At 42.2% G+C, this 23,739-nt stretch overlaps 1 protein-coding gene across 3 annotated transcripts in view; it reads left to right on the top strand.

Moving 5' to 3' along the window:
* Positions 1-4,844: 4,844 nt before the first annotated feature.
* LOC124253837 (carboxypeptidase B-like) overlaps positions 4,845-23,739 on the top strand; it is a 38,136-nt gene continuing 19,241 nt past the window's right edge. The window contains exons 1-2 of one of the 3 annotated variants that reach the window (XM_046687687.1): positions 4,845-4,936; positions 23,099-23,194. In XM_046687687.1, the coding sequence (XP_046543643.1) occupies positions 23,112-23,194 (83 nt within the window). In that variant the 5' untranslated portion in view covers positions 4,845-4,936; positions 23,099-23,111. Of the gene's footprint in view, positions 4,937-12,265; positions 12,329-19,754; positions 19,869-23,098; positions 23,195-23,739 lie in introns of those variants that run through there. The other 2 variants (XM_046687685.1, XM_046687686.1) reach the window with 2 other exon arrangements.

Genomic DNA, 23,739 nt, shown 5'->3' with positions numbered 1-23,739 from the left:
TGATTGAGTCAGTGAGTTTGTGATTGAGTTTGATTGTGATTGAGTAAGTGAATGAGTTATCATTATCTGAGTTGTTTATTATGTTTATTGTCTACATCCATGCACTGTGTGACGAGATAGTCCTTGCCAGGGCACCCGTGATTTCCCTTGTCTGATACCTTGGAAATGGTTTCAGAAAGTACATCAGAATGTCTTCTGATGTAAGCCTACTGATACAATGGAGAGTCTAGCGCGACTTCAGTGTCAGCTGCATTTACGAGGCATCAACTATACATTAATCTCGTGGACAATGTGTGACGACAATCCGATTCATTCTTAGACAGCTGTTGTTTATATATGTCCATGTTGTGATATGAACTTTCGTAATGGCTGCAGGTATGATTCATCCATCATCCAAACTCAACTGACACTTTGAAAAAGTCATTTTGCATTTCTTACAACGTCATTATTCCTTGTTTATTTGTGGCTGTAATACTACAGTAGCCATTACAAGATGTTGTGTTGTCTTCTAAAGCATCGTCTTACAGAGGACAGTGTGCTGATGTAAGTAGTGTTATTCTCTTACGACACTAGTGAGTGTTTCAGCTAGTCCATATAAGGCATTTCATTGTCTACGTTGAGTTAATGAATCTGGCATTTGTCTGTATTATTGTGTGAATTGCTGTTGGTCAGGTTAAAACCAGCAAAGGGTCTGGGCTAGTACAAGCAGCCAAACAGACACGCGCATGCACGTCGTCACATAAGCGAAATATTCTTAAGCACGAAGTCTCGCCTCGCCTCGCCTTGCCTTGCTCGCCTTGCCTTGCCTCGCCTTGCCTCGCCTCGCCTCGCCTCGCCTCGCCTCGCCTCGCCTCGCCTTGCCTCGCCTTGCCTCGCCTTGCCTTGCCTTGCCTTGCCTTGCCTTGCCTTGCCTTGCCTTGCCTTGCCTTGCCTTGCCTTGCCCTGCCTTGCCTTGCCTTGCCTTGAATTACTGTTGCCGAGTGGTGAATATTCCCGTCACTGTGTTTTTGCTATAATCACTGCTGTTGTATTTTATGTACCTATAAACAGGTTTATACTGCTATGGTTACACATTTCAATTTGTATTGATTTGTGAACTTAGTTCATTTTAGAAATCAATTGATAATAACAGCACATTTGTTTGGTTGTTTTCACACCTAGTTCACTTTACGGACTGATTCCTGGTCCACGTTTCAGTTTCTTCTTGGGAACAGCGCAATTCACGTGTTTTTCACGTTCCCACAAGACATGGGAAACCTGGAAATTTCACACCCCATTTTCCAGTCTTTAAAAAATAATGGAATTTTAACAAAATGGATGAAATCATGGACAAATCCTGGAATAATCTTGTTTTTATTTTGTTGTCTAACAGAACAGTATCTCTTAACAGTACTGCAAGGGCTATGGCAGCCATCAATATGTCTATCTGGATTAGTTTGCAGATATGTGACTACTTGCTTAAATACATGTACTAAACTTGTAAACAATATGATGTATTCAGGGTTTGAAGGTTGAAAGGGTTTTGCGCTCCTTGCCTCCAGAACTTATCTCGGACACAGTAATATATATGTATGCATTAAAGGTATCGAAATAACCTAGGACATATATTGTTGTGTCTGGAAAAGCAATATTTGTCTCGAAAAATCATGGAAAAATCATGAACTTTTTTCACAAAAATGTGGGAACCCTGCTTTTTTCATTCATTTCACGACGAACAAAGCCACGATTACAGTGTTAACAGTTTTCCGACGCTTTAGAAATATTAGTTGTTTTCTGGTATACTGTGTGAACAACCGTTGAAACATATTTCTCACTATAGTTACAAACATTTGTCACCCGAATACCAGTTTGTACAACGTGTTTGTGTCACCTCTCGTTATAGCACGTGTAACGGTTAAACATTTTGTCCCCTGAAAACATATACAGAATATAAGGGAATCCCAGATACAATGACAGGAATTCCCTTCTGACTCAACTGTAGCATTTTTCATATAGCCTTTCAATGAATTTCATAGATATTCACAAGTCACCCTTCGAGGCAGAATTTGAAGGCAGGAAGAAATGAACATGCAAACGGGCAAGCTCGCTCGTTGGTTTTCGAAATCATATTTTTACCGACCATGTTTTCCTATTCTGGGAGATCTAGGGTTTGAATCTGGCGGTTGCAGACCATGACATTTGAAACTGCCGCCTTATGTTAAGGTATGGGAGTTAAGGTCTCTCAGACGTATCTGTTCTTGGTGCCGTTGTACAAAACAACTTCAGACTGCCTTAAGTCTATGTTAAAGACTTGACTACCTTAAGTCTATGTTAAGGTATGGGAGTTACGGTCACCTTAGTGTCTAAGTCACCTTACGCCTTAAGTCTATGTTAAGGTATGGGAGTTACGGTCACCTTAGTGCTAAGATTGCCTTAAGTCTATGTTAAGGTATGGGAGTTACGGTCACCTTAGTGCTAAGATTGCCTTAAGTCTATGTTAAGGTATGGGAGTTACGGTCACCTTAGCGCTGAGATCGCTTTGTACAACGGCACCCAGGTCGGGCCCTGTTGTAGTTATTCTCGCCTCTTGCCGTTACTGACAGGTCGTACGAATACGCAAAGCCTTGTAGAAAGTTTTCAAATGTAACATATGCTATATTTGGGATTACACTTTCTCAGTAAAATACAGATTCTAGTACTTTTGTCGGGTTGAGTCCCATCCGGGATTCGAACCCACACTTTCAGAGTCAGGCAAGTGATGGCCTTCGTCTGCTTGCGATTGGGTGCCTAAATATGAGAGTGTGGGTTCGAATTGATATCTTAGAAGGCTCGCTAAATACAATGGTTATTCCTAATGCAGGATATCAACCATCAAAAAACACACTCACGTGATAACTGATATTTATGTCTTTTCTGTTATGGAAATGATTCCGATCTCAGCCAATGAAGTGTGTAATCAGTGTACTCACCTGTGTAAATATCAGCAGTATTTCAAGAATCTGAACTTAACGGTCACCATGGTAACATGTCCTTGGTTGTATTGTATTTCATATACACACGTTATGGAAATCTAGAAATCCAGATTCGAATTTAACTATGACAGCAGGTGCCTGGCACGCCTAAAGGGAGGCAACTCTGTATCACCTGTTGTCGGTGAAGTTGAAGGACACGGGAGTGGTGGGTCACCTTCGGAAGTCCTGGCAAAGTCTCTGTCTGACATTGGTTGTCTATGGCGCAGAAGGACACGTGATATGCAGTAAATAAACATCCTCTTTTCCGTGATTGCAGAAATCTTTCTTGATGAGTTCCCTGGGTGGTTTGGGTAGGGGAGTTTTATATTAACAAAAGGAAACAGGAGGCGTGCTCATTGCGTTCTAGACGTTGGTGAGTCCAAAACGAAGATTGCGACTTTATGGATAACAACTTTATAAAAAGTTATATTTAGATTGATAACCTTGGAAGAATCCACACCGAAACGTCGCTCTATGCAATAAACTAGAAGTATAGCTAGTACACATACAGAGATGGAAGCTACGAGGCTACGGTTCCCTCACATACAGAGATGGAAGCTACGCAGCTACGGTTCCCTCATATGTCTGTTGTTTAATGCCGCACCCATCAGTATCCTAGCTCAAGGCCATCATATGAGCTGACCGTTCAGGGCCGCCCCCTTGTGTGAAGTGGATCTACAGCATGTAGTATTGTCGTCATTGTGAGTGAGGTTAGTGGGTCGGGGGACACCAAAACACACATTGTACCCATGTGGGTTATCGAACCCGGGTCTTCACCGTGAGGAACGATCGCCTTAACCAAACAACACACACACACACGCACACACACACACACACACACACACACTTTGGGTTTTGTTTTTTTCGAAGAGGGGGGTGGGAGGGGTGGTGGTGGTGAACTGGATCTATAGAGTTTAGTGCTGTCGTAATTGTGGACTGCCTTTTGTGACGTGGATCTACAGATGTACAACACACGGGCACTGTAATGTCGATGGTTATGGGTATATTTCTTAAGTATACGTATTCGAGTTTGCGGTTTACACTGAGACCAAAATGATCGTTTCATCAAGTATAGCTGCTGCTGTGTTGTCAATATTTTTATTGTACTTTCGAACTGTTTCTTATCTGTGCCTGAATTCGAACAAAAAGAAGTGTACAGTCTTTAGTTGACAGTTGTGAGCAATTGGATTTCGTTAATCTTGGATTAATAAATTAAACCAAATTTATGAGAATATTTTAAATAGAATAGTCCATGTGTCTACTGAAATATGACGTGAAGAACAATATAAATTGCCGTCAGTGGGTGACAGATACATCATGTTTCACCGGACACAAGGAACATCCTCCATACGTTTTCACATGGCTACTGTTAATCTGACGTGATATTGCCCCACACAGATCCCCAATTGTGGGTGTTCTCCACGTTGTTTCCAGTACTGTATAATATCCAGAAGCACCCCTTGACCCTACCAGTAATGTATGTTTCATTTGTGTACAGTATAGTATACGTAAACACATCCTCTACGAACAACCATTTGTGTAGATTATCAGAAAAGATTCACGTATTGCCATGTACTAAATCCTATATGCGGCAAGTATGTACACAGAAAAATATAGCCAATTTCCAAATAGATTTTAATAATCGCGTATTAATCATTTAAGATGCAGCCATGAAGTTCAAACCATAATAAATCGCCAATCGCGAGAGATTTGAACTTGATCTTTAGTTGTGACGAGACGGTAGTGAATGTGATCCTGTGTCCGTTGTTAAATAGAGAGTTATGCTGCGCGATGTTAATCCTACAGCCTCCTAGAGAGTCTGTGCTGCTATTGCACTTAAATAGTGGGCGTGTAGAGGAGTGATGGATAACTTGGGTCCTCGTGGACAGGCTGTAGGTGACCACACTTCCAGGACAGAGTAGCTGGACAACGGACAGTCGACCGAGGTGAGTTACATTCACCAGTATTAAACAGGATCAGGGAAAGTCTTCGGTCAGGACTTTACGTGTCTTTGAACTACAGTATTGGTAATCTTGCCAGATTGGAACTTGTAATTTATCATTGAACACACTGATGTTTTAGTTTGTGTAATGGCATTTATAAACTAACTTCTACATAGTGAACTCACACACCGTTTAGGTTGTTGGAGGTGCAGATACGGAGCTTCCCTTTGTATTACGATGCTACACAGACAACATGTCTTCAGCTAGCTTTGTTTTTACACTAGCTAGGCCATATGGAAGCCATCAACTGATTGTTTTCACTTTAATAATTTTTCTCGCTCTAGAAGATGTACTATAACTTGAGTATCACAGGCAAAACGAAAGTCTATGAATTTCACCTATACATTTCATTTGCTGAGCGTGACGTTATTTGCAGATATATTTCATAACTGTTGTAATACTGCCCTAGTTCAGTTTGATAATTACTGGTAGCACTTTTGACTTGTGAAATAGGTTGCACTACCGATTTGATACTGGTTGCACAACGGATTTACGTTGATACTGGTACAATTAATTTTCGTTGATAGTGGTTACACTTCCGACGCACATTGATACTGGTCAAGCTACTCATACGTTGGTAGTGGTTGCACTATATATGTACGTTGATAGAGGTTGCACTATAAATGTACGTTGATAGAGGTTGCACTATAAATGTACGTTGATAGTGGTTGCACTTCGAATTTACGGTGATAGTAGTTGCACTGGTGTCACGTGCTACTGGAGTAATTAACCGAGTGAATGCATGGGTTGAACAATAGCCCAATACTACCCAAGCAAGGTACACCAGTAAATTGCTAAACAAATCAGTGTCCGGGTTCCATTTCCTACAGTGGCACACGTGTACGTCAGGTCTGTCTCTCGTCTCCGCTCCAGTGTAGAACCATACTCACTCACTCACTCATAATATTTATCATAATACTTGATAACGACCGTTTTTCGTTTTGTTTGTGGGATTATTACGTCGATATAAATTAGTTGTTGACATAAATTTAAGAAAGGTTGAAAAAGTGGATAACGTTTGTAACAGTAAGATGTGAGTGATCTATCCACACTTACCGCCAGGACACGGATACCACAGTTCCAGGATATCACAAGTATCCCTAGCGTCCAAACCTTAAACAGTTTGACCAACACCATCGCACTCCATCGTTATCAAGTCTAGTCCAAACCCATATTAATGCAATCCAACCCTGTACAAAGTATCTTTAGCAAACTCAATCCAACCATATCCAACATGTTGGCAATATGTATATCCATAGTGTGTTGACAATTTGCACAATAAGTTGCCATGCTGTTGCTCCAGTAATCTGCTGTATGATTACATGTAGTATTGTCGTACAGCAGCATGACCTTGTCGTACAGCAGCATGACCTTGTCGTACAGCAGCATGACCTTGTTGTACAGCAGCATGACCTTGTTGTACAGCAGCATGACCTTGTTGTACAGCAGTATGACCTTGTTGTACAGCAGCATGACCTTGTTGTACTGCAACAGCAACCAATGTTTCACTATGACCGTTTCCTCTCTCACTTCCAGGTATTATTTTGCACTTCAAAACAGGGTTTTCTAACCATCATTAACATACCAATTTCTCACCTTAAAATCCTATTTTATAGTTAAAATTCAGTTTTCCCACAACAAACATATATCATGAAACCTGCTTCAACATTCATGACAGAACTGCTATAAGAGGTCGACTATATCAGGAGCATGTGTTTATGAGTACCTGTCAAATAATCACACTACGAGTCCGGTAGGAGTGTTTCCCCATCTGTGGCACCCATATCTCACACACACACAAACACACGCACACTCACACACACACACACACACACACACATACAACACACACACTTGCAAGGGCAAGTTAACAACGGAGAGAGTTCTTTGGATATACAACTTCTTTATCCGTATGAGCGACGTATTTAATGTTAGCAGGTACACCGAAATGTCACTCCTACTAATAATACAGAAGTTGTATATCCACAGAACTCTCTCCCGTTGTTCATCACACCAACTTCTAAATGCCACTCAAAGAAGTTAAGGGCAGGTCAGTCATTCACAAACCACGAGAACATACCGTACACGCCAAAATAGGAATGGCATTGGGATTGATGTGATGCGTCAAATTTGAAAATATCCTCCACATGTCTGCCATAAAATATTTTGAAATATTTAGCGAGTTCTACATCACCTTTGATTAGACCATTCTTCTTCCTGCTCGGAGAGAGGAAAGACGTCTTCTAACACCCCATCAGTAGATAAATCACACGTGGCATATCTGTATTTATTTTGGCTTCGTTCCGTTTTTGACAGTTTCATTACGGTTATAAAATCTCTGAGATGATGTTTTGTCAGTATTGTTGACCGCGCGTTACGCTTCCCCGATGACGTCCCCGATGACGCTACGGCAGCGTATACTACAGCTCGCAATGTCAAGATTTGTCGTAGTATTCATTCATGTAAAAAAGGGTTCTGTGTCACAGCCAACCATAGAACTGGTACGATCTGACGTTCACGTAAAAAGTGAGTATGGTTTTACGCCGTTTTTAGCAATATTCCATCAATATCACGGCGGGACACACCAGAAATGGTCTTCACGCATTGTACCCATGTAGGAGTCGAACCTGGGTCTTCACCGCTATCCCACCGCCCCTCACGTAAAGAAAGGAGTTCTATGTCACAGCCAACCATGGAACTGGCAGTTTCTGACTTATGTACTGAGTAGAGAGTGGTGATTGTATGCCAACTGAACACAAAAAGTCAGAGATATTACTGATCCCTGAGCCTCTTTGTTCACTCTAGTATTTAAAACATTAGTTGAATTTTTAGTCTTTGATAGAGATATTCATAAACATGTGTTTGCTCTGTAGGAGGAACTCTACTTTTAGAAATTATTTCTCGCGGATCACTGAAAGAGATTTGTTTTAGGGTGCGGTAGGGTGTGAGTTGTCAGATTAAATTATCTATATATCGACTGTAGTGTGTGCTTGTGTTTTAGGGTGCGATTGTGTGATAGGGTGCGAGTTGAGTGTTAGATTATCTATATATCGACTGTAGTGTGTGCTTGTGTTTTAGGGTGCGGTAGGGTGACTCGAGTTGTGTGCTTGTGTTTTAGGGTGCGGTAGGGTGTGAGTTGAGTGTTAGATTATCTATATATCGACTGTAGTGTGTGCTTGTGTTTTAGGGTGCGGTAGGGTGTGAGTTGAGTGTTAGATTATCTATATATCGACTGTAGTGTGTGCTTGTGTTTTAGGGTGCGGTAGGGTGTGAGTTGAGTGTTAGGGTGTGTTTAGGGTGTGAGTTGAGTTGTCAGATCAAATTATCTATATATCGACTGTAGTGTGTGCTTGTGTTTTAGGGTGCGGTAGGGTGTGAGTTGAGTGTTAGACTATTTTTATATGGACTCTTATTTCCTGTCAAGTGAGATGTTGTTATTCCTGTGCATACAATATATGCTCAACGATAGTGGGGAAGAAATGTGTATCGCTACACTAGCTGGAGAAGGAAGGAGAGAGTCTCGCGTGATGTAGGGATATTTTCAGTTGTTACTTGTGACGTAAACTCATTCATTCTGAAAAAGGGGCACCAGTGCTGTGATTTGTGATCCAAAAATCCGTGTGATAATGTGAAATAAGGTTGAAATATATAACTTTGGTGTTTCATTTTGATGTCTTTGCTTAAAAGGTTGTACGTGACCATTCTCAAATAATTCTTATTTCGCAGATGCCAAGTGATCTGTGTAATCTATTGTGACAGTGCAGAGGTACATGTGATGACGCGGAACTTTGTTCTGTCACACAGTCATCGTCCGTGAAACGTACGTGAACAGATACGTACGTCATATGGTCGGTCAGCCTTGATCAGGGCCACGTGAACAGATACGTACGTCATATGGTCGGTCAGCCTTGATCAAGGTCACGTGAACAGATACGTACGTCATACGGTAAGCCTTGATCAGGGTCACGTCAACAGATACGTATGTCATGTGGTCAGCCTTGATCAGGGCCACGTGAACAGATACGTACGTCATACGTTCAGCCTTGCTCAGGATCTTGTACTCAAGGACAGTCGTGACTGCTTTGGACAACATTGGTTATTGCCAGCCGGAAGCGCTAAGTTTCAGAATGAAAACCTATTCCACTTGGAATTGGCACAAGAAATGCTTGGCTTCAGTCACGTGGGACCCAGAACGGACTGAAACCCAGACCATAGCTAGCCTCGTGCATGTGACTGTAACGTGACACAATGTAACATGACGTAAAACCTCCATTTACTGCTTCTGTGTGTTTGCTCTACAGTGTATACCAGAACGTCCATTGTGTACCCAAACTTCCGGTTTGATCGTTATGTGCCACTTCCCCATTCCTGTACAAAGCATTAAGTAGATGACGCTTATTTCCGAATTGATCCGAATGGGAAATGACGACGGCACTTATGAACCGCAAAAAGTACGATTGGGGCAAATTTGGGTCAACTTACGTGACCAGAGGATCAGGGATGCAGGCAATATTTGTAATCACTTTCCATGTGCCTTGGAAGACAGACTTAGCTGTTCGATGTTGGATCCGTGACTACTACGGAATGTTGGACAGTTAGTCCTTCGTCGCCATATGGAACTTGCCTGCGATACCTTGCAATCAGTTGATCACGAAGGGAAGTCCCAAGTTGACCAATAGGGAACTACGTTAGACCCCAGCCCGCATCTCACAACATACAAAACTTGACGTAAGACGATAATTACCAATTGGTGAATGTACTAAACCAGAGACCTATAATGGTCTCTGATTTAACAGTAACAAATACACAGTTACGTCACATTGACGTTGCACCCACCCGACCCCTACAAACAGAAAAGTTATCATGATATTTACCACCATTGTGTGTGAGCGTGTAATTTGTTTAGACTAGTTTAGATAACGTCTTTCTCTCAGATACATGGACAATGGATGTTATAGCTATGATTTCTTACGCACGATTAATCATTTTGTACTGATATTCACTTTGCATACATTTTTATGAGGTCATGGTCACTATTTGGTATTTACAACAAGTGTAGAAATACGACTGTTAAATGCCAAGCCTTATGCTGTCAGTATCGTGTTACCTGTGTCCATGCCTAATGTAGAATTAAATAAGAAGCTGTTATTCCACCTGATCAGCCATTGGTGGAAGAATTTGAATTTGCTGTTCCGAGTGACGTCTGTTTGTATCACCTTTATCTGTTGATCTTTGGTTGGAATCAAGGAATCGTACTGGTTCTCAACCTTGGTGTGTCAGCGGCATACCTGTTCCATCAAAGTGGCAACTGTCTGTTGTCTGTCAAGCTGTCATCTATAAATGATTTGGTTTGATTGTTGTTTAACGCCGCACTCAGCGATATTCCAGCTACATGGCGGCGGTCTGTAAATAATCGAGTCTGGACCAGACGATCCAGTGATCAACATAATGAGCATCGATATACGCAATTGGGAACCGATGACATGTGTCAGCAAAGTCAGCAAGCCTGACCACCCGATCCCGTTAGTCGCTCTTTACGGCAACCATGGATTGCTGAAGATCAGTTCTAACCCGGATCTTCACAGGTTCATCTATACATGAAATAAGTATCAAAAAGGCTTTGAACCCCACTCACTCACTCATCCACCCACACATCCACTCCCTCGGTTGAGGTATTTTAAATACCTGAACAGCGAGAACGAATCATATCATGAGCAAGTTGTGTGATTTTGAATATATGATACTGTGTAGAAAGTAGTCAAATGTTACACCTTCTAAGTATTGAACAGATTTTAGCATTTCATAAATATATTTTTTGCGTAAATAAGTTTGTCATGCAAACACAACGGTCTGACTTTGTAACGCAGACGTGTTTGACGTTTAAGACAGTTTTGTGTTTGAGTGATATTGACTGCGAAAAAATAACACTACTTTAATCATTTTGAGTGCGTGATGTAAGATATGATATTGATACCTCATTTATGATTTAGGATAAAAACGTATCATTTGAGGACATGGTACAATATGGGCATATTGAGTTAATGGTATGGTTTCGGAGTGAGATAGACACAGCGGCGTGGTGTAATACCGACAGCATGATAGGAAGCTGTAAGTAGGAATACTAACTGACTAACTGACTGAGTTTGGTTTTACGCCGCTTTTAGCAATATTCCAGCAATATCACGGCGGGGGACACCAGAAATGGGCTTCACACACATTGAATAGTCAATATAGTTGATAAATGGATTCGAACAGAAATATAGTTAGAAGGGGGCATGTGGCAAATCAGGAATAAGTCAATATAGTTGATAAATGGCTTAATAACTGTTGACACAGAAATATAGTTAGAAGGGGCATGGTGGTGGCACTGGAATCATGCAATGATAAGGTTGGTCATGATTTTAGTCATGATGATAATGATTTTGAGGATGTTTGTTGATGATGATGGTGATTTTGAGATGTTGTTGATGATGTTTAAAACATGATGATGGTGATGATGTGATGATGATATGGATGATGATGGTGATGATGATGAAAATTTAAAGATGATGATGATGATGATGATGATGATGATGATGATGGTGATGGTGATGGTGATGATGATGGTGATGATGATGAAAATTTAAAGTGAATGATGATGATGATGATGATGGATGATGATGATGGTGATGATGATGAAAATTTAAAGTGAACTTTTATGCTGGTGATGATCTTGTTGGGGATGTTTAGAGCAAAGAGCAAAACCATAAAGGACTTTTGTATTCACACTTGGACTGCTCGTGGTGAGACTTTAACATATTTAGACGTGACGGCAGTCAACAATGAGTACAGATAAAGATGAGGTTATCTTACTTGTAAAGCACATTCACACGCAAAGAATAGCTTAATACCTAGTGCATCATGAATATTCATAGATCAGCATCACAATATGATGTTTATTCTTTAATCATTTCTCGTCGATGACAAAACACAACAGTGCGAGCTCCGGGGGGCCACTCCACTCTGGCGTTTTAACTCTTAAATTAGTTTCAGATTTCCTATTTTCTATTCAGCATGCACGTTCTAATCATTAGAACGTGATGGTAGTGACTTTCTGGTGCACCGCATGATGTTCGTGTCTATAACGACTGACATACACTTCGTTCTCGTTCCAATGAAATGTGTTTCCTTGTGCACACGGGTCTCAGCTGTATGATATTTACTAGCGCTAACTTATAAAATTGTTTCAATCTGAAAGCAGTTTGTCCGAAACTGCGTTCTATTTCTTTCAATAACAAACTTCTTGAAATTTAAAACCACACACGGGCTTATGGGAGGCAATACATGCTTGAAAAGGTAAGCGTTTATATATTATAAAATGTTTTACCACTGTTTTTCCCTATATCATGTTTCCATATACACGTCTACTTGCATCTTAATGCCCGATGAGAAGACTTGTAGTTTCCTTTACCGAACGGCTACAACTGTTAACGTTGTAACGGAGAACGATAACGCCCTGGCGGCTCTGCTTAGACAGCTACAACAGTTTACCGCGCCATACGGTACATGGAACTGCTCCACTTTAACACCACTGGACAACCCTTGACCGTGGACTGGACTTCCATACTGGTCCAGTTGTTAACGTCAATCACTATATCCAGCCGCCATATAACTGGAATATTGCTGAGTGCGGCGTTAAACAACAAACCCAACCACTATATCTATGCTCGTCAGTTCTAGACGCCTGGTACCTGCATCACCTAGTGTTTCCTAGCCATGATGATGCTGAAATCTAGTTACAATATATAAGTTACAAAACCATTCCCATTTCCAGAAACCACTGACTGATTCACTGACTGACTCTACTCTGTGTATCACAGGATATCGTCAAAATAGATGTTTTGGACGAATGTTTCTCACACATTAAACTTCGGAAACCAGGAGTCCATGAATACGAGAACTACCCCAGTTCTGATACAGCGCCACAATAACATAAAGAAATGAAAATAATGTATGACAAGAAAAGTACTAGTTCTATGTTTGCTGAATGTCAATGTTTATACATACGGTTTTTTCTCCGGATGTTAAGACATATACACTGTCACATATGTTACGCACGTCACTCGCCGATCTGCAGCAGATTGTACAATCACTGTATGTGTACACAGCGTCTGTATGGACAGAATCGGAAAACTGCTGAGTCAACAAACCCTCTTACAACAAGGACAGAACTTGTATACTTCTATAAGTAGAACAAATATTGACCGACATGGGGTTGCCATCGCTTGCACGATTTGCTAATTTGTACGAGCTTCCTGGTGTGAGGTATTCACTGAGATGTATCATCACAAGCTCACTCGAATCTCAGATCTGTATAGCAGTATATTTGTGGCTATTTCTTTCTAGATTTCTAAGTTTGTATTTTAACTGAACATCTGCGTGAGAACACTATTCTTCCTATCAAAGTGAAATCATCCATATTTCTTAACTGCTAGGCAGGTACTTCAGACGTGAATTGTTTTGTTGCCTGTAAAATGTCTGCTCAATGGCGGAGTCACAGTTACGAATTAACAGATATTATGATACATGTCACCCCTACCTATTTTCAGAAAGCAATAAATGTTGATATTGATCCCGGCCTCAACGTTGACATGACATATACTGGAAGAATACTCTGTTCTCATAGTGATCATGAATATTGGAAGGGACGAGGGTGTTGGACGGGGAGGAGGGGAGTGTGTGTGCTAGGGGTGTTGGAGGGTGGGGGGTTTGACGGGGAGGTGTGTTTGATGGAGGGGTAGGTGTGTGAGAGGGGTGTTGGTGTGTGAGGGGTGTTGGAGGGAGGGTGTGTGTGGGTGTGTGAGAGGGAGGAGGTGTTGGAGGGGTGAGTGTGTGTGGTGTGTGTGTGTGTGTGAGAGAGAGAAAGAGGTGTTGGTGTTGGAGTGTGGGAGGTGTGTGTGTAGAGGGTGTTGGTGGGGGTGTGTGTGAGGGTGTTGGACGGGGGAGTGTGTGTGAGGGTGTTGGAGGGGAGTGTGAGGAGTGTTGGTGGGGGGTGTGTGTGTGTGAGGGAGAGAGGATGTTGGAGGGGGAGGTGTGTGTGTGTGGGAGGATGTTGGAGAGGGGGTGTGGTGAGGGTGTTGGGGAGGGGAGGAGGAATGTGAGGGTGTTGGTGGGGGGAGGGTGTGTGTGAGGGGGTGTTATGGCATTATGCGCTTAGTCTTCAATTTAGAATTATCTCCAAGACTATGTCACGATCTTTCACTTTTATAGTTCCGAATACAACCATAAGTTATCTCTTGTTGTCTGGAATCACGACACTGTTCTAGTATGTACCTGGAATCAAATTCTGCAAACAGCTTTGCCTTCGTGTTGGAGTAGTGTCATCCTCCAGTATCCAGGGCCATATTATAGCCTGATCTTATCCGCTCATGACAGCCTCGTTTTCAACCTGATTCAAATAGCCTGCCGAATAGCCGTCCAATCAGATGACACACTCTAACGAGAAACATTTTCAGTCGAGTTATTGACGTAGGGCTGGGGATAATGACGTCATTTTCGAAAAGATGACTAAATTCTGGGAACTTGTTCAAGGGGGCGTAACGATGTTAAACGCCCTTCAAAATGAAGGTTCACATGTTGTGAGTTGAAGAAGGCCAGAAGACATGTGCCGAGCACCAGACAAACGTAGAAACGTGAAAATCAAGTAGGCCAAGTGCATGCGACATGAGGGAACTATGTCACTGTGACGACGTCCTCTCCAAAACTGGATCACGTCCACACACAACGGACTCCCACTTCATCAAAGCCGCCCAGACATTGCCGCGTAAAGTACACGTGATGGGATTACCCCAGCGGACATTAGGACCGGTCCCCCGGTTTCCTTCAGCGAGATCTAGGTGAACGGTCAGATCCAAATACGATTAATTTCTTAAAATCTACTGTTGACGTACATGTTACTGAACCAGGCTTCTTTGTGAATTCACCACACTGACCCCTGAATTCGGCATGGTCACACATGGTGTCACATGGTAACTCGTGATCACATATGGACACAAGTCACATGGTCATAACTAACGGGATCACGTGGTCAGGTCCGATGACTCGGGTGATGCATGTCATTATATCCCAACTGCGCATGTCGATTCTCATGACGTCAACCGCTGGGTCTTCATGGTCCAGAGACCCATTCCACAAAACGATCGTAGCGCAAAACGATCGTACCTCCCATACTTTGAAATTGACTTACGACGGTCGTAGCGCAAAACGATCGTACCTCCCATACTTTAACATAGACTTACGACGGTCGTAGCGCTAAGGTGATCGTAACTCCCATACTTTAACATAGACTTATGACGGTCGTAGCGCTAAGGTGATCGTAACTCCCATACTTTAACATAGACTTACGACGGTCGTAGCGCAACACGATCGCTTTAAACGGGCCCCAGACTCGATTATAGAGCTGAGGGCGACGTTAATCAACAAACATGATCACACATGATCACATATGGTCTTGCCTAGATGCACGCCAGGTGTGTGAGTCAGCTGTGTGATACAGAATCAGATATGTAGCAGGATTCCACTTTGGTGAAAGGACAGGACGGTGCCGGAAAACCAAAAGGAACAGAGCGAATGTGAGATTCGAACCTACATTCACATGACATGACTGGGTACATCAAGCAGCCTTAGGCGATCGAACCGCCCGTGCTACCTCAGCAGGTACGAAGCATGGTGATACAATCACTCACGATGATCACACATGATCACACATGGTTCGCTGAGATAGACAGCAGGAAGAACCATGCTGATCACAGCCGTCTTGCAGAGTGAGCCGCGATGTCGCTCAGTACGACACATAATCAAACTGATCAATGCCTCTATTACCCGTCATTCCTATATAGTTTGAAGAATTTGCTTCCCGTTTCGTCCATGTTTTTCTGTGGGTTTTTTCGGCACATGTAAACGAATATGACCACGCTTCTGTGAAAAGGTCATGTCCATTTGGGGTATACCACACAACACGTATTGACCACAGAGTCATGTGTCTTAGATCCGCCTCAACCTGTTCATGTTAGATGCGTGGGTTAGGGCACAACGAACAATCATAAAATGTCATTAAAGTTACTGACGCTTAATGAACACGGATCGGGTGACACAATAACGATTCAGAAACGCATATCTTACGCATCTTGAACTTAATATGTGTTTTTTTAAACTGTTGGATACGAGGTCATTGTATTCAAAAGATCTCTGCAGTGATTGCAATGATCGCCTTAGTCTGACGTGGAAGTATGCATACTCTGTTATATTTAGGGCTACTTGCCTCTAGGCAGGAGACCTATTGTAATCGTTCGGATTATTATTATTATTATTTATTATTCCGCCGATTTTTGTACTAAACATATCTCCTAAACCAAAGCTCCGAATCGCTTACAAAACATCACACATATGCCCACCGAGGTGTAGATATTCCCCTTAAAAATATCTAGGCTCTAGGTCCAATAGCAAAGGGGGCATAATTCAAAATTAATTCCACAATTTCATAGTTTGACAGCAAATATCTCAAGAACTAATTGTTCCAACACTTCAAAATCTCTTGTACAGATGCACAATCGAATTCCCAACAATTTTGCCTGGACGGGTCAAGTCGCTAAATTGTACCGTTGGCAGTTATGTTTGTTTTCAGTTTATGGTTCATCAAATATGTGACAGACACAATAGGCTAGATAGAACTGAAGCCGAGGAGCCCTCATCGTTGCTTGCAACTATGTTAGTATTTGTGATTTATTCAACATGCCTTGAGGGTAAACCGTTCGCTTGTTAAGCAGAAGGTCTGTGTTCTATTCTTCTGGTGGTGACGACTTGCGGAGCTGTTTTGTCGCGTCCACCGTGGTATAGTGCTGGAATATTGCGGAAATTGGCGACACAACAGACTCGGTCTATCTCGCAACTTGGGGCCCCATCAAGAAACATTGGCCGAAGTTGCAAACTAAATATACTCTGTTGGTAATACCATCGCTTGCTTGGTGTACATGTAACATATGTTATATTTGGGATTACAGATTCTTGTACTTTTGTAGGGTTGAGTCCCATGAGGGACTCGAACCCACACCCTCAGAGTCAGGCACCTAATCGCCAGCACACAAAGTCAGACCCCTAACCCGCCCAGCCATGGTGTGCATATACCTTCTCTGTGTAGACAGAAGTATATTTTATATAATTAAGTCGATAGTTGAGAAACAGTGTTGATATATCAAAACACCATAGTGTTGTGACGACCCTTGTCTAGGACACTTGTCTAGACAGTTCCAAATTGTCTACTTTTATACAACTCTCCGCCTTCCCTCCTCTTCAGCCCAGGCGAGAGATGGGCGTGGTAGTCTGTGATGTATTCCCTCACGAGGCATGTTCTCACCTGTATAGACAAGGTAATCTGGTTTTCAGAGACTATGTTTAGAATTCCGCGACCCAGGTCAGCGTGTTTTAGCAGTGTCAGTACTATTAGCCCCAACACAGATTTACTATGACTGAAACGCGACTGGCTGCATATTTAGGTAATCTCGGGCGAACCAAACTGGCTTAGTACTGTGTTCCGGTTTATCTATGGAGAATTATCCTTTGAACTCGAGACACGGGCTGAGTGCGGAAAGTTTACCTCAGAGCTCCAGGATGGCTGGACCCCAGATTGAGAAGTAAATGTGTATCCGATGGTCATAATGACTAATTGGGGTGTTGAAGCTCTATATACCTGGATCAGGTCTTGTGTCGTACACTTACGTCTTTGTACACAGCTCCACATTGACTGTGTAGTTTCTAGGTTCCTGGTTCCTAGGTGGTTACAGATAGTGTTGCTGCCTGGAAGCAGTGTCACCACTCGACAAACTTCGTCTCAGGGGGCAAGGCTCTGGTCGCAGGTGAAAAATAATGTCATCTCAACGTCGTAGACATCGCTATACTAATCTAAAAACCTCCACACGTCAACACATCACGTGACATTTCATCTTGCTTTATCCAATAATTGGCTTTCCTGAAACAGTTGGGGCTGTGATTGTGGTGCATAGTGTTAAAACATGTGAGTTATAAGACCGGTACGCTCTGTGATTGTGGTACATTGTGTTAAAGCATGTGAGTTAAGACCGGTACGCTCTGTGATTGTGGTACATTGTGTTAAAGCATGTGAGGTTAAGACCGGTACGCTCTGTGATTGTGGTACATTGTGTTAAAGCATGTGTTATAAGACCGGTACGCTCTGTGATTGTGGTACATTGTGTTAAAGCATGTGAGTTAAGACCGGTACGCTCTGTGATTGTGGTACAATGTGTAAAAACATGTGAGTTAAGACCGGTACGCTCTGTGATTGTGGTACCTTGAGTTAAAGCATGTGAGTTAAGACATGTACGCTCTCTGGAACGAGAATCAGGTGCTTTGTCAGCATATACGAAATCATTTCTAAAGTTCAGGGTCCCGAAAACAGCAATATATACATAGAAGTATCTTAAATACCAATGGTTAAACATTGACTTACGGTAATCGTGTTAAGACCAGAACCTTACAATATCTTAGAAAGCTTCACATTCACAATATTGAAGAGTCTCCAGCTAAAACGTGTGTACGGGGTCAGTCGTTTATGTCACCGGGTACAGACATATGCTATGGAAATATGCGGTTATGATGTCAGTCACGGCATTGTGCAAATATAGGACGTGGTGTGAAGGAAGATGTAATATATAAGTGACTTGACTTTATGTTCACAAGCCATACAAACACCTGATTGAACCCAAGGCTGAGAGCGGATAATCTTGCAAGCGTTCGTCGCACGTAGACAGGATGCCTTACACGAACAGGGAATGGATGGCGCTCTGACGTAAAGGCTCAGAACACAGGAAGTGAAGAGAAAATATTGCTTGAGGCTACAAAATTATTGTTCCACTGGGAATCTCTTACGTTTTCTCAAGCTGAGCGCCCCCGGATGTACCCGAACACATATAATCTGTGTTTGTTTGTAATCGTTCCAGATTTGCTGTTTACCCTCCACATCTACGTTGACATTACCAGTTTGTCTGTCTATCACCCTTGTACATGGATGCTGGCGCTCGCCGTATGAAAATGTGTGCGTGCGTGTGTGCGTGTGTGCGTGTGTGTGAATATGCATTGATACAGCTGAGACATATAGCACCATATACTCCTGCCACCACCACCACCACCACCACCACACTACTACTACTACTACTACTACTACTACTACTACTACTACTACTACTACTACTACTACTACTACTACTACTACTACTACTACTACTACTACTAGCAACAACGCCCATATCTGTACATCCTTATTCTTCAGCTTCACATCAACTGCTTCTAATCCTTTTCATCCTGCAAATTCATGTCTTTAAGTCTGTTTACCCACTCGAACCACCCCGACGAGTACTTAAGTGTATTCATAAATATCCGGAACAGTCGTAATGAGTGCGTCACCTTTCCTTGTCCCAGATTTGTACGCTTGTGTCGAGTTTTTCACAAACGGGATATTAACCTGTAGATACACTGAATCCGGCGGACCGATTCATCCTCCACTTTACCTAATGTATCTATTGTCAGCAACCCTCGTTACCCACGTCCCTCAAACTGATCTGCTATCGTGACAAATCTTGTACTTACACAAAGCTATCCCATACTGAAATCAAACAAATGATGTACATAGTTGTTGGGAAAGTAGCACCTGTTAACGGCGTGTTTAAACTACGATGTGCTCGTGGCCTACAACTTCAATGCCTTCTACAAAAGAGCGAGCATCCTTTGAAATATAACAACCTGTGCGGCTGATCGCGAGCATTTCCACTGAATCAGGCGGCTTTGGAAGTGTCGTTTAATCTGCCACGTCGCTTAACAGCTACAGGTAAAATCATTTAGTTTGTTGGTATGTTAAAGCTTTCTACTTAGCTGTTAAGTCCCAATTTGTATTCTCCGTTCGGTGATGGAACTTCAGTTGAATTCGGCTGTTTTATAGGTACGTTCGTTTTTCTTGTCAATCTGTGTTGATTTATATTTATGTCTGATTCATATAACTGATGCATTTGAAATGTTCTTTCCTGTTACTATGTGATTAATATGTTACTGTTACAAATCGTTTCTTTGAGTTACAAGATGGCATTAAGGCTGGTTGACAAGTGTATAAAATACGTGGTTAATATTCTAATACGGGGGTAAAATAAAACAGAGAAGAGACAAACTTCATTTATCAAATTGTTTCGACAACGCGTCTGATGTGAGAAATTAATGACTGGTTGTACGGCAAATGATTAATTTATCTTGGAGTAATAAATAGAGTGGATTCCACAAAGCGATCGCAGCTTCTTAACATGGCCCTCAACACGGCCCTGAACATGGACCTGAACATGGCCCTGAAAATGGCCTTAACATAGACCTCAACATGGCCCTTAACAAAGCCCCACGGTGGGGTTGGGGCTATATAATCAATATAATCGGGAAGTATTATCACACTGTGGCGTTAAGTGACGGGCATGGCTTAACACCATACCGCTGAACCATGACGGAGACGTACGGGTGGGTTCGAATCCCACTTCAGCCCTGCGCGTCGTGGTCTGACACCACCATATTTCTACTCGTTGCATTACCAAACTGTCAGACACAGGTGTCGCTTCGGCCTTCACTCCAACGATCAGCTGACAGGGCGCGAGTGAGTGAATATGGTTTTACGCCGCTATTCCAACAATATCGTGCTGGTAAACAATAAACCGATCTCACTCACTCACTCACAGTTCACGACAATGTAAATCTCAGCACAACCCTACAGGCATATTATGTTTGGCTGAAAACCCACGCTGTCAATTATTCCCAATGCATTGAATCTAGGTATTTTACTCATGTAACCTGTCTAGGTGTAACAATATTATTTAACATTCATCTTGATCCATTAATAAGTAGCGTGTTGTTTATGTATTTGGAAGACTTATCTGTCGGCAAAACCAAGTGATCTTTATCATCATCATTATAATTCACATCAACTGAAAGTGATCATTAAATATCTGAAGTGATCTGAACACAATTGCCTTTAAAAACTATACCTATGTTCCCAGCTTAACGTATTGGACATTTACCTCAGCGAGAAGACCGTAGTGGCTTTCATCCAGTTGACAATCATGACTTCTTTAACAGCTCGACATGAGCATGTATTATCGGCGTCCGCTGGTGTAAAATGTACAGCACTTGTTTCCATAGAACTCATTTAGAGGAGGACAGATGAGTGTATTGCATGATTTAGTCCCCATTGTTTTATGTTTCATAGCGTGTGACGCCATCATATCAACCTTAAAACCAACTGTTGCATAAACTGTATTATATTTGTACTCGCGATGACGTCATCCATCAAGTCATGGGATGCATTATTCAATCATCAACACGTATATCGACAAAATGATGACACTTGACGTATTGTCCTTCGAACAACGTGGGACGAACAACATGTGCGGTCATGGTTTAGTAAGAAGTACAATCTGTGCACCGCTCACAATCACATCACAGACCACTGACGAATGGATCTCTGTGTTCAGGTGGCTCTTCCGCCAGTTGTCACCACCCCTACACAACATATTGACAGACAAGCCGCCATCATTTCTGTAACAAGTATAGATTCAGTCGTTATTTGGTTGGTTTGTTGTTTAACGCCGCACTCAGCAATATTCCAGCTGTATGGCGGCGGTCTGTAAATAATTCACTCACTCTTTGGAGAGCGCTCTTCGTCATCAAGGGTGTTGCCATTATGACCGGTGTTCTGTAGGTACCACACCCGTGTCTTGGTTGTGACGGCCTTCGTTACTTCGGGCTTCCCTCCCACATCAAGCAGACGCGTGATATAACAGGAATACTGTTAAAATACTGCCCCACACCGACACTGGTTTATGCAAAAACAGACACCGAGGAACCTATCCTGCTGTTGTGATAAGGCTGACACAATTGGACCTATTCGTCCATGGACGTAAGACTCCCGATGGGAATTAGATATTTTGTATCATGTACACCTTTAAACTCGCAGTATACTTTAACCCTGTGATCAGTCCTCATCAGTTTTCCTTGTTGTACATGTGTAACAGCACATGTCTCACACACTGAACTGAATATCAGACAACATTTCTTTTTCTCTCGTCATCTCGCCTGAAATATCCAGGTAAGTGTTTTATGAGGAGGTGTGATGTGTGACTGTCTGTAATCGGATCTCGTGTGGCCTTCAGTTTCCCCGATGGTTCTGGTAGGATGGATTGCCGTAGTGTTAGTTGCTGACCAGTTAACGTGATAGACACCAGTCAGCGGTCAGTGGATACCCACACCTGAACATAATGCATAATGTTCACCTACAGAGACGCTCGCTGGTACGGTAACTGGGGGAGGTGTCGCTGACTCACGAGTCAGCTGATGGCGTTTTACTGGTTCCTTAAATGTCAGTGTTGATGTAATTCTTTTCAACTATGCGTGTACCAATATAGATTTGAAATATTGTCTCTGGAAAGAAACGATTTCCAGAAAATAAATAACGAGTGTAGTAAAAAATGATTGCCTTTGCGCAACACACCTTAAAGGATTGTTGAAGGTCGTTTTAATTTAATGCTGTCATTTCATATATAGAACAGATACTTTGTGTAACAACACACAAGGACTTATACAATGTGTGTAGGATTTGTGTGACAAAACACTGGAGATTATACAATGTATGTAGGCTATGTGTACCAACACACAATTACTTATAGACTGTGTGTAGGCTGTGTGTGACAAAACACAGAATTAAACAATGTTTGTTGGCTTACGTACACTGAATCGTAACTGACGTATTCTTAATCCCGGAGAATCATATGTACCGCTGTTGTACATTAATGCAATTATGATCCTTTATGAACGAGCTGTTTTACACTGGATGTGTGGACGTTTGGAGATACGGACATTCCCTGCGGGTATGTCTTCCCTTTACCTCGTGGAGACCCGACCCCCCGGGGAAATAAGGGGCTCAGGGTGACTGAATCCCGAGAGAACCACGGGGCACCCCCAGAGAATCATGGGAGACTTCGGGTGACCAGACTGAACGGGAGACTCACGGGTATATCCTGGTTGTTTCAGACCGCGGCTTGTCATGACTATACTGTCAGGTGTGTGTGTTCTGCTGGTCCTGACCTTCGGGCAGACGGTGTGGGGACTGGAGGAGGGCTACCGCAGGTGAGTAACGCAGTCTGTGTGTAAGTAGCGTCCCTGAGTGGCGTGCTACTAACTAACATATCAACGGGGACATAATTGACTTCTGGATTCAACGTCTTTATTTTTCAGAAAATAGACAAGCGTAAAGGAGATTAAGTTGTTTGTTTTCAGTTCATGAAATTTCTGCCAGTATTATTTTTATCATTGCTTTCATTATTTCTACCATTTTCAACAAAACATTCAGTCCTTACATGGAAATATGTTTAAGTGTTTAAAGAACTTTTAATATCTGTAATTATGTCTTACTGAGTAAACAATTGAATTCAATATGTCACCGATTTCATAATCTTTACACGTATATTGGTATATATTGTGCTACAATTCTAATAGATGATACTGGACAATAAACATTAACCCACCCAGACTGGTGGCATCAAGCACATTTAATATATATTATGTTAAGTAATCATACTTTATCATAGATCTAAACACGGTTAGGACTAAACATGCATAACGCACACAAAGCCACGTGTGGGTAGGTCTGATGTAGATTCAACAGCTCAGGA

The sequence above is a fragment of the Haliotis rubra genome, unplaced genomic scaffold, assembly GCF_003918875.1.
Source record: "Haliotis rubra isolate DU_JTF1 unplaced genomic scaffold, ASM391887v1 Scf555, whole genome shotgun sequence".
NCBI lineage: Eukaryota > Metazoa > Mollusca > Gastropoda > Lepetellida > Haliotidae > Haliotis > Haliotis rubra.
Note: the sequence above shows the minus strand (reverse complement) of the source record. Positions and strands in the feature narration are given on the sequence as shown.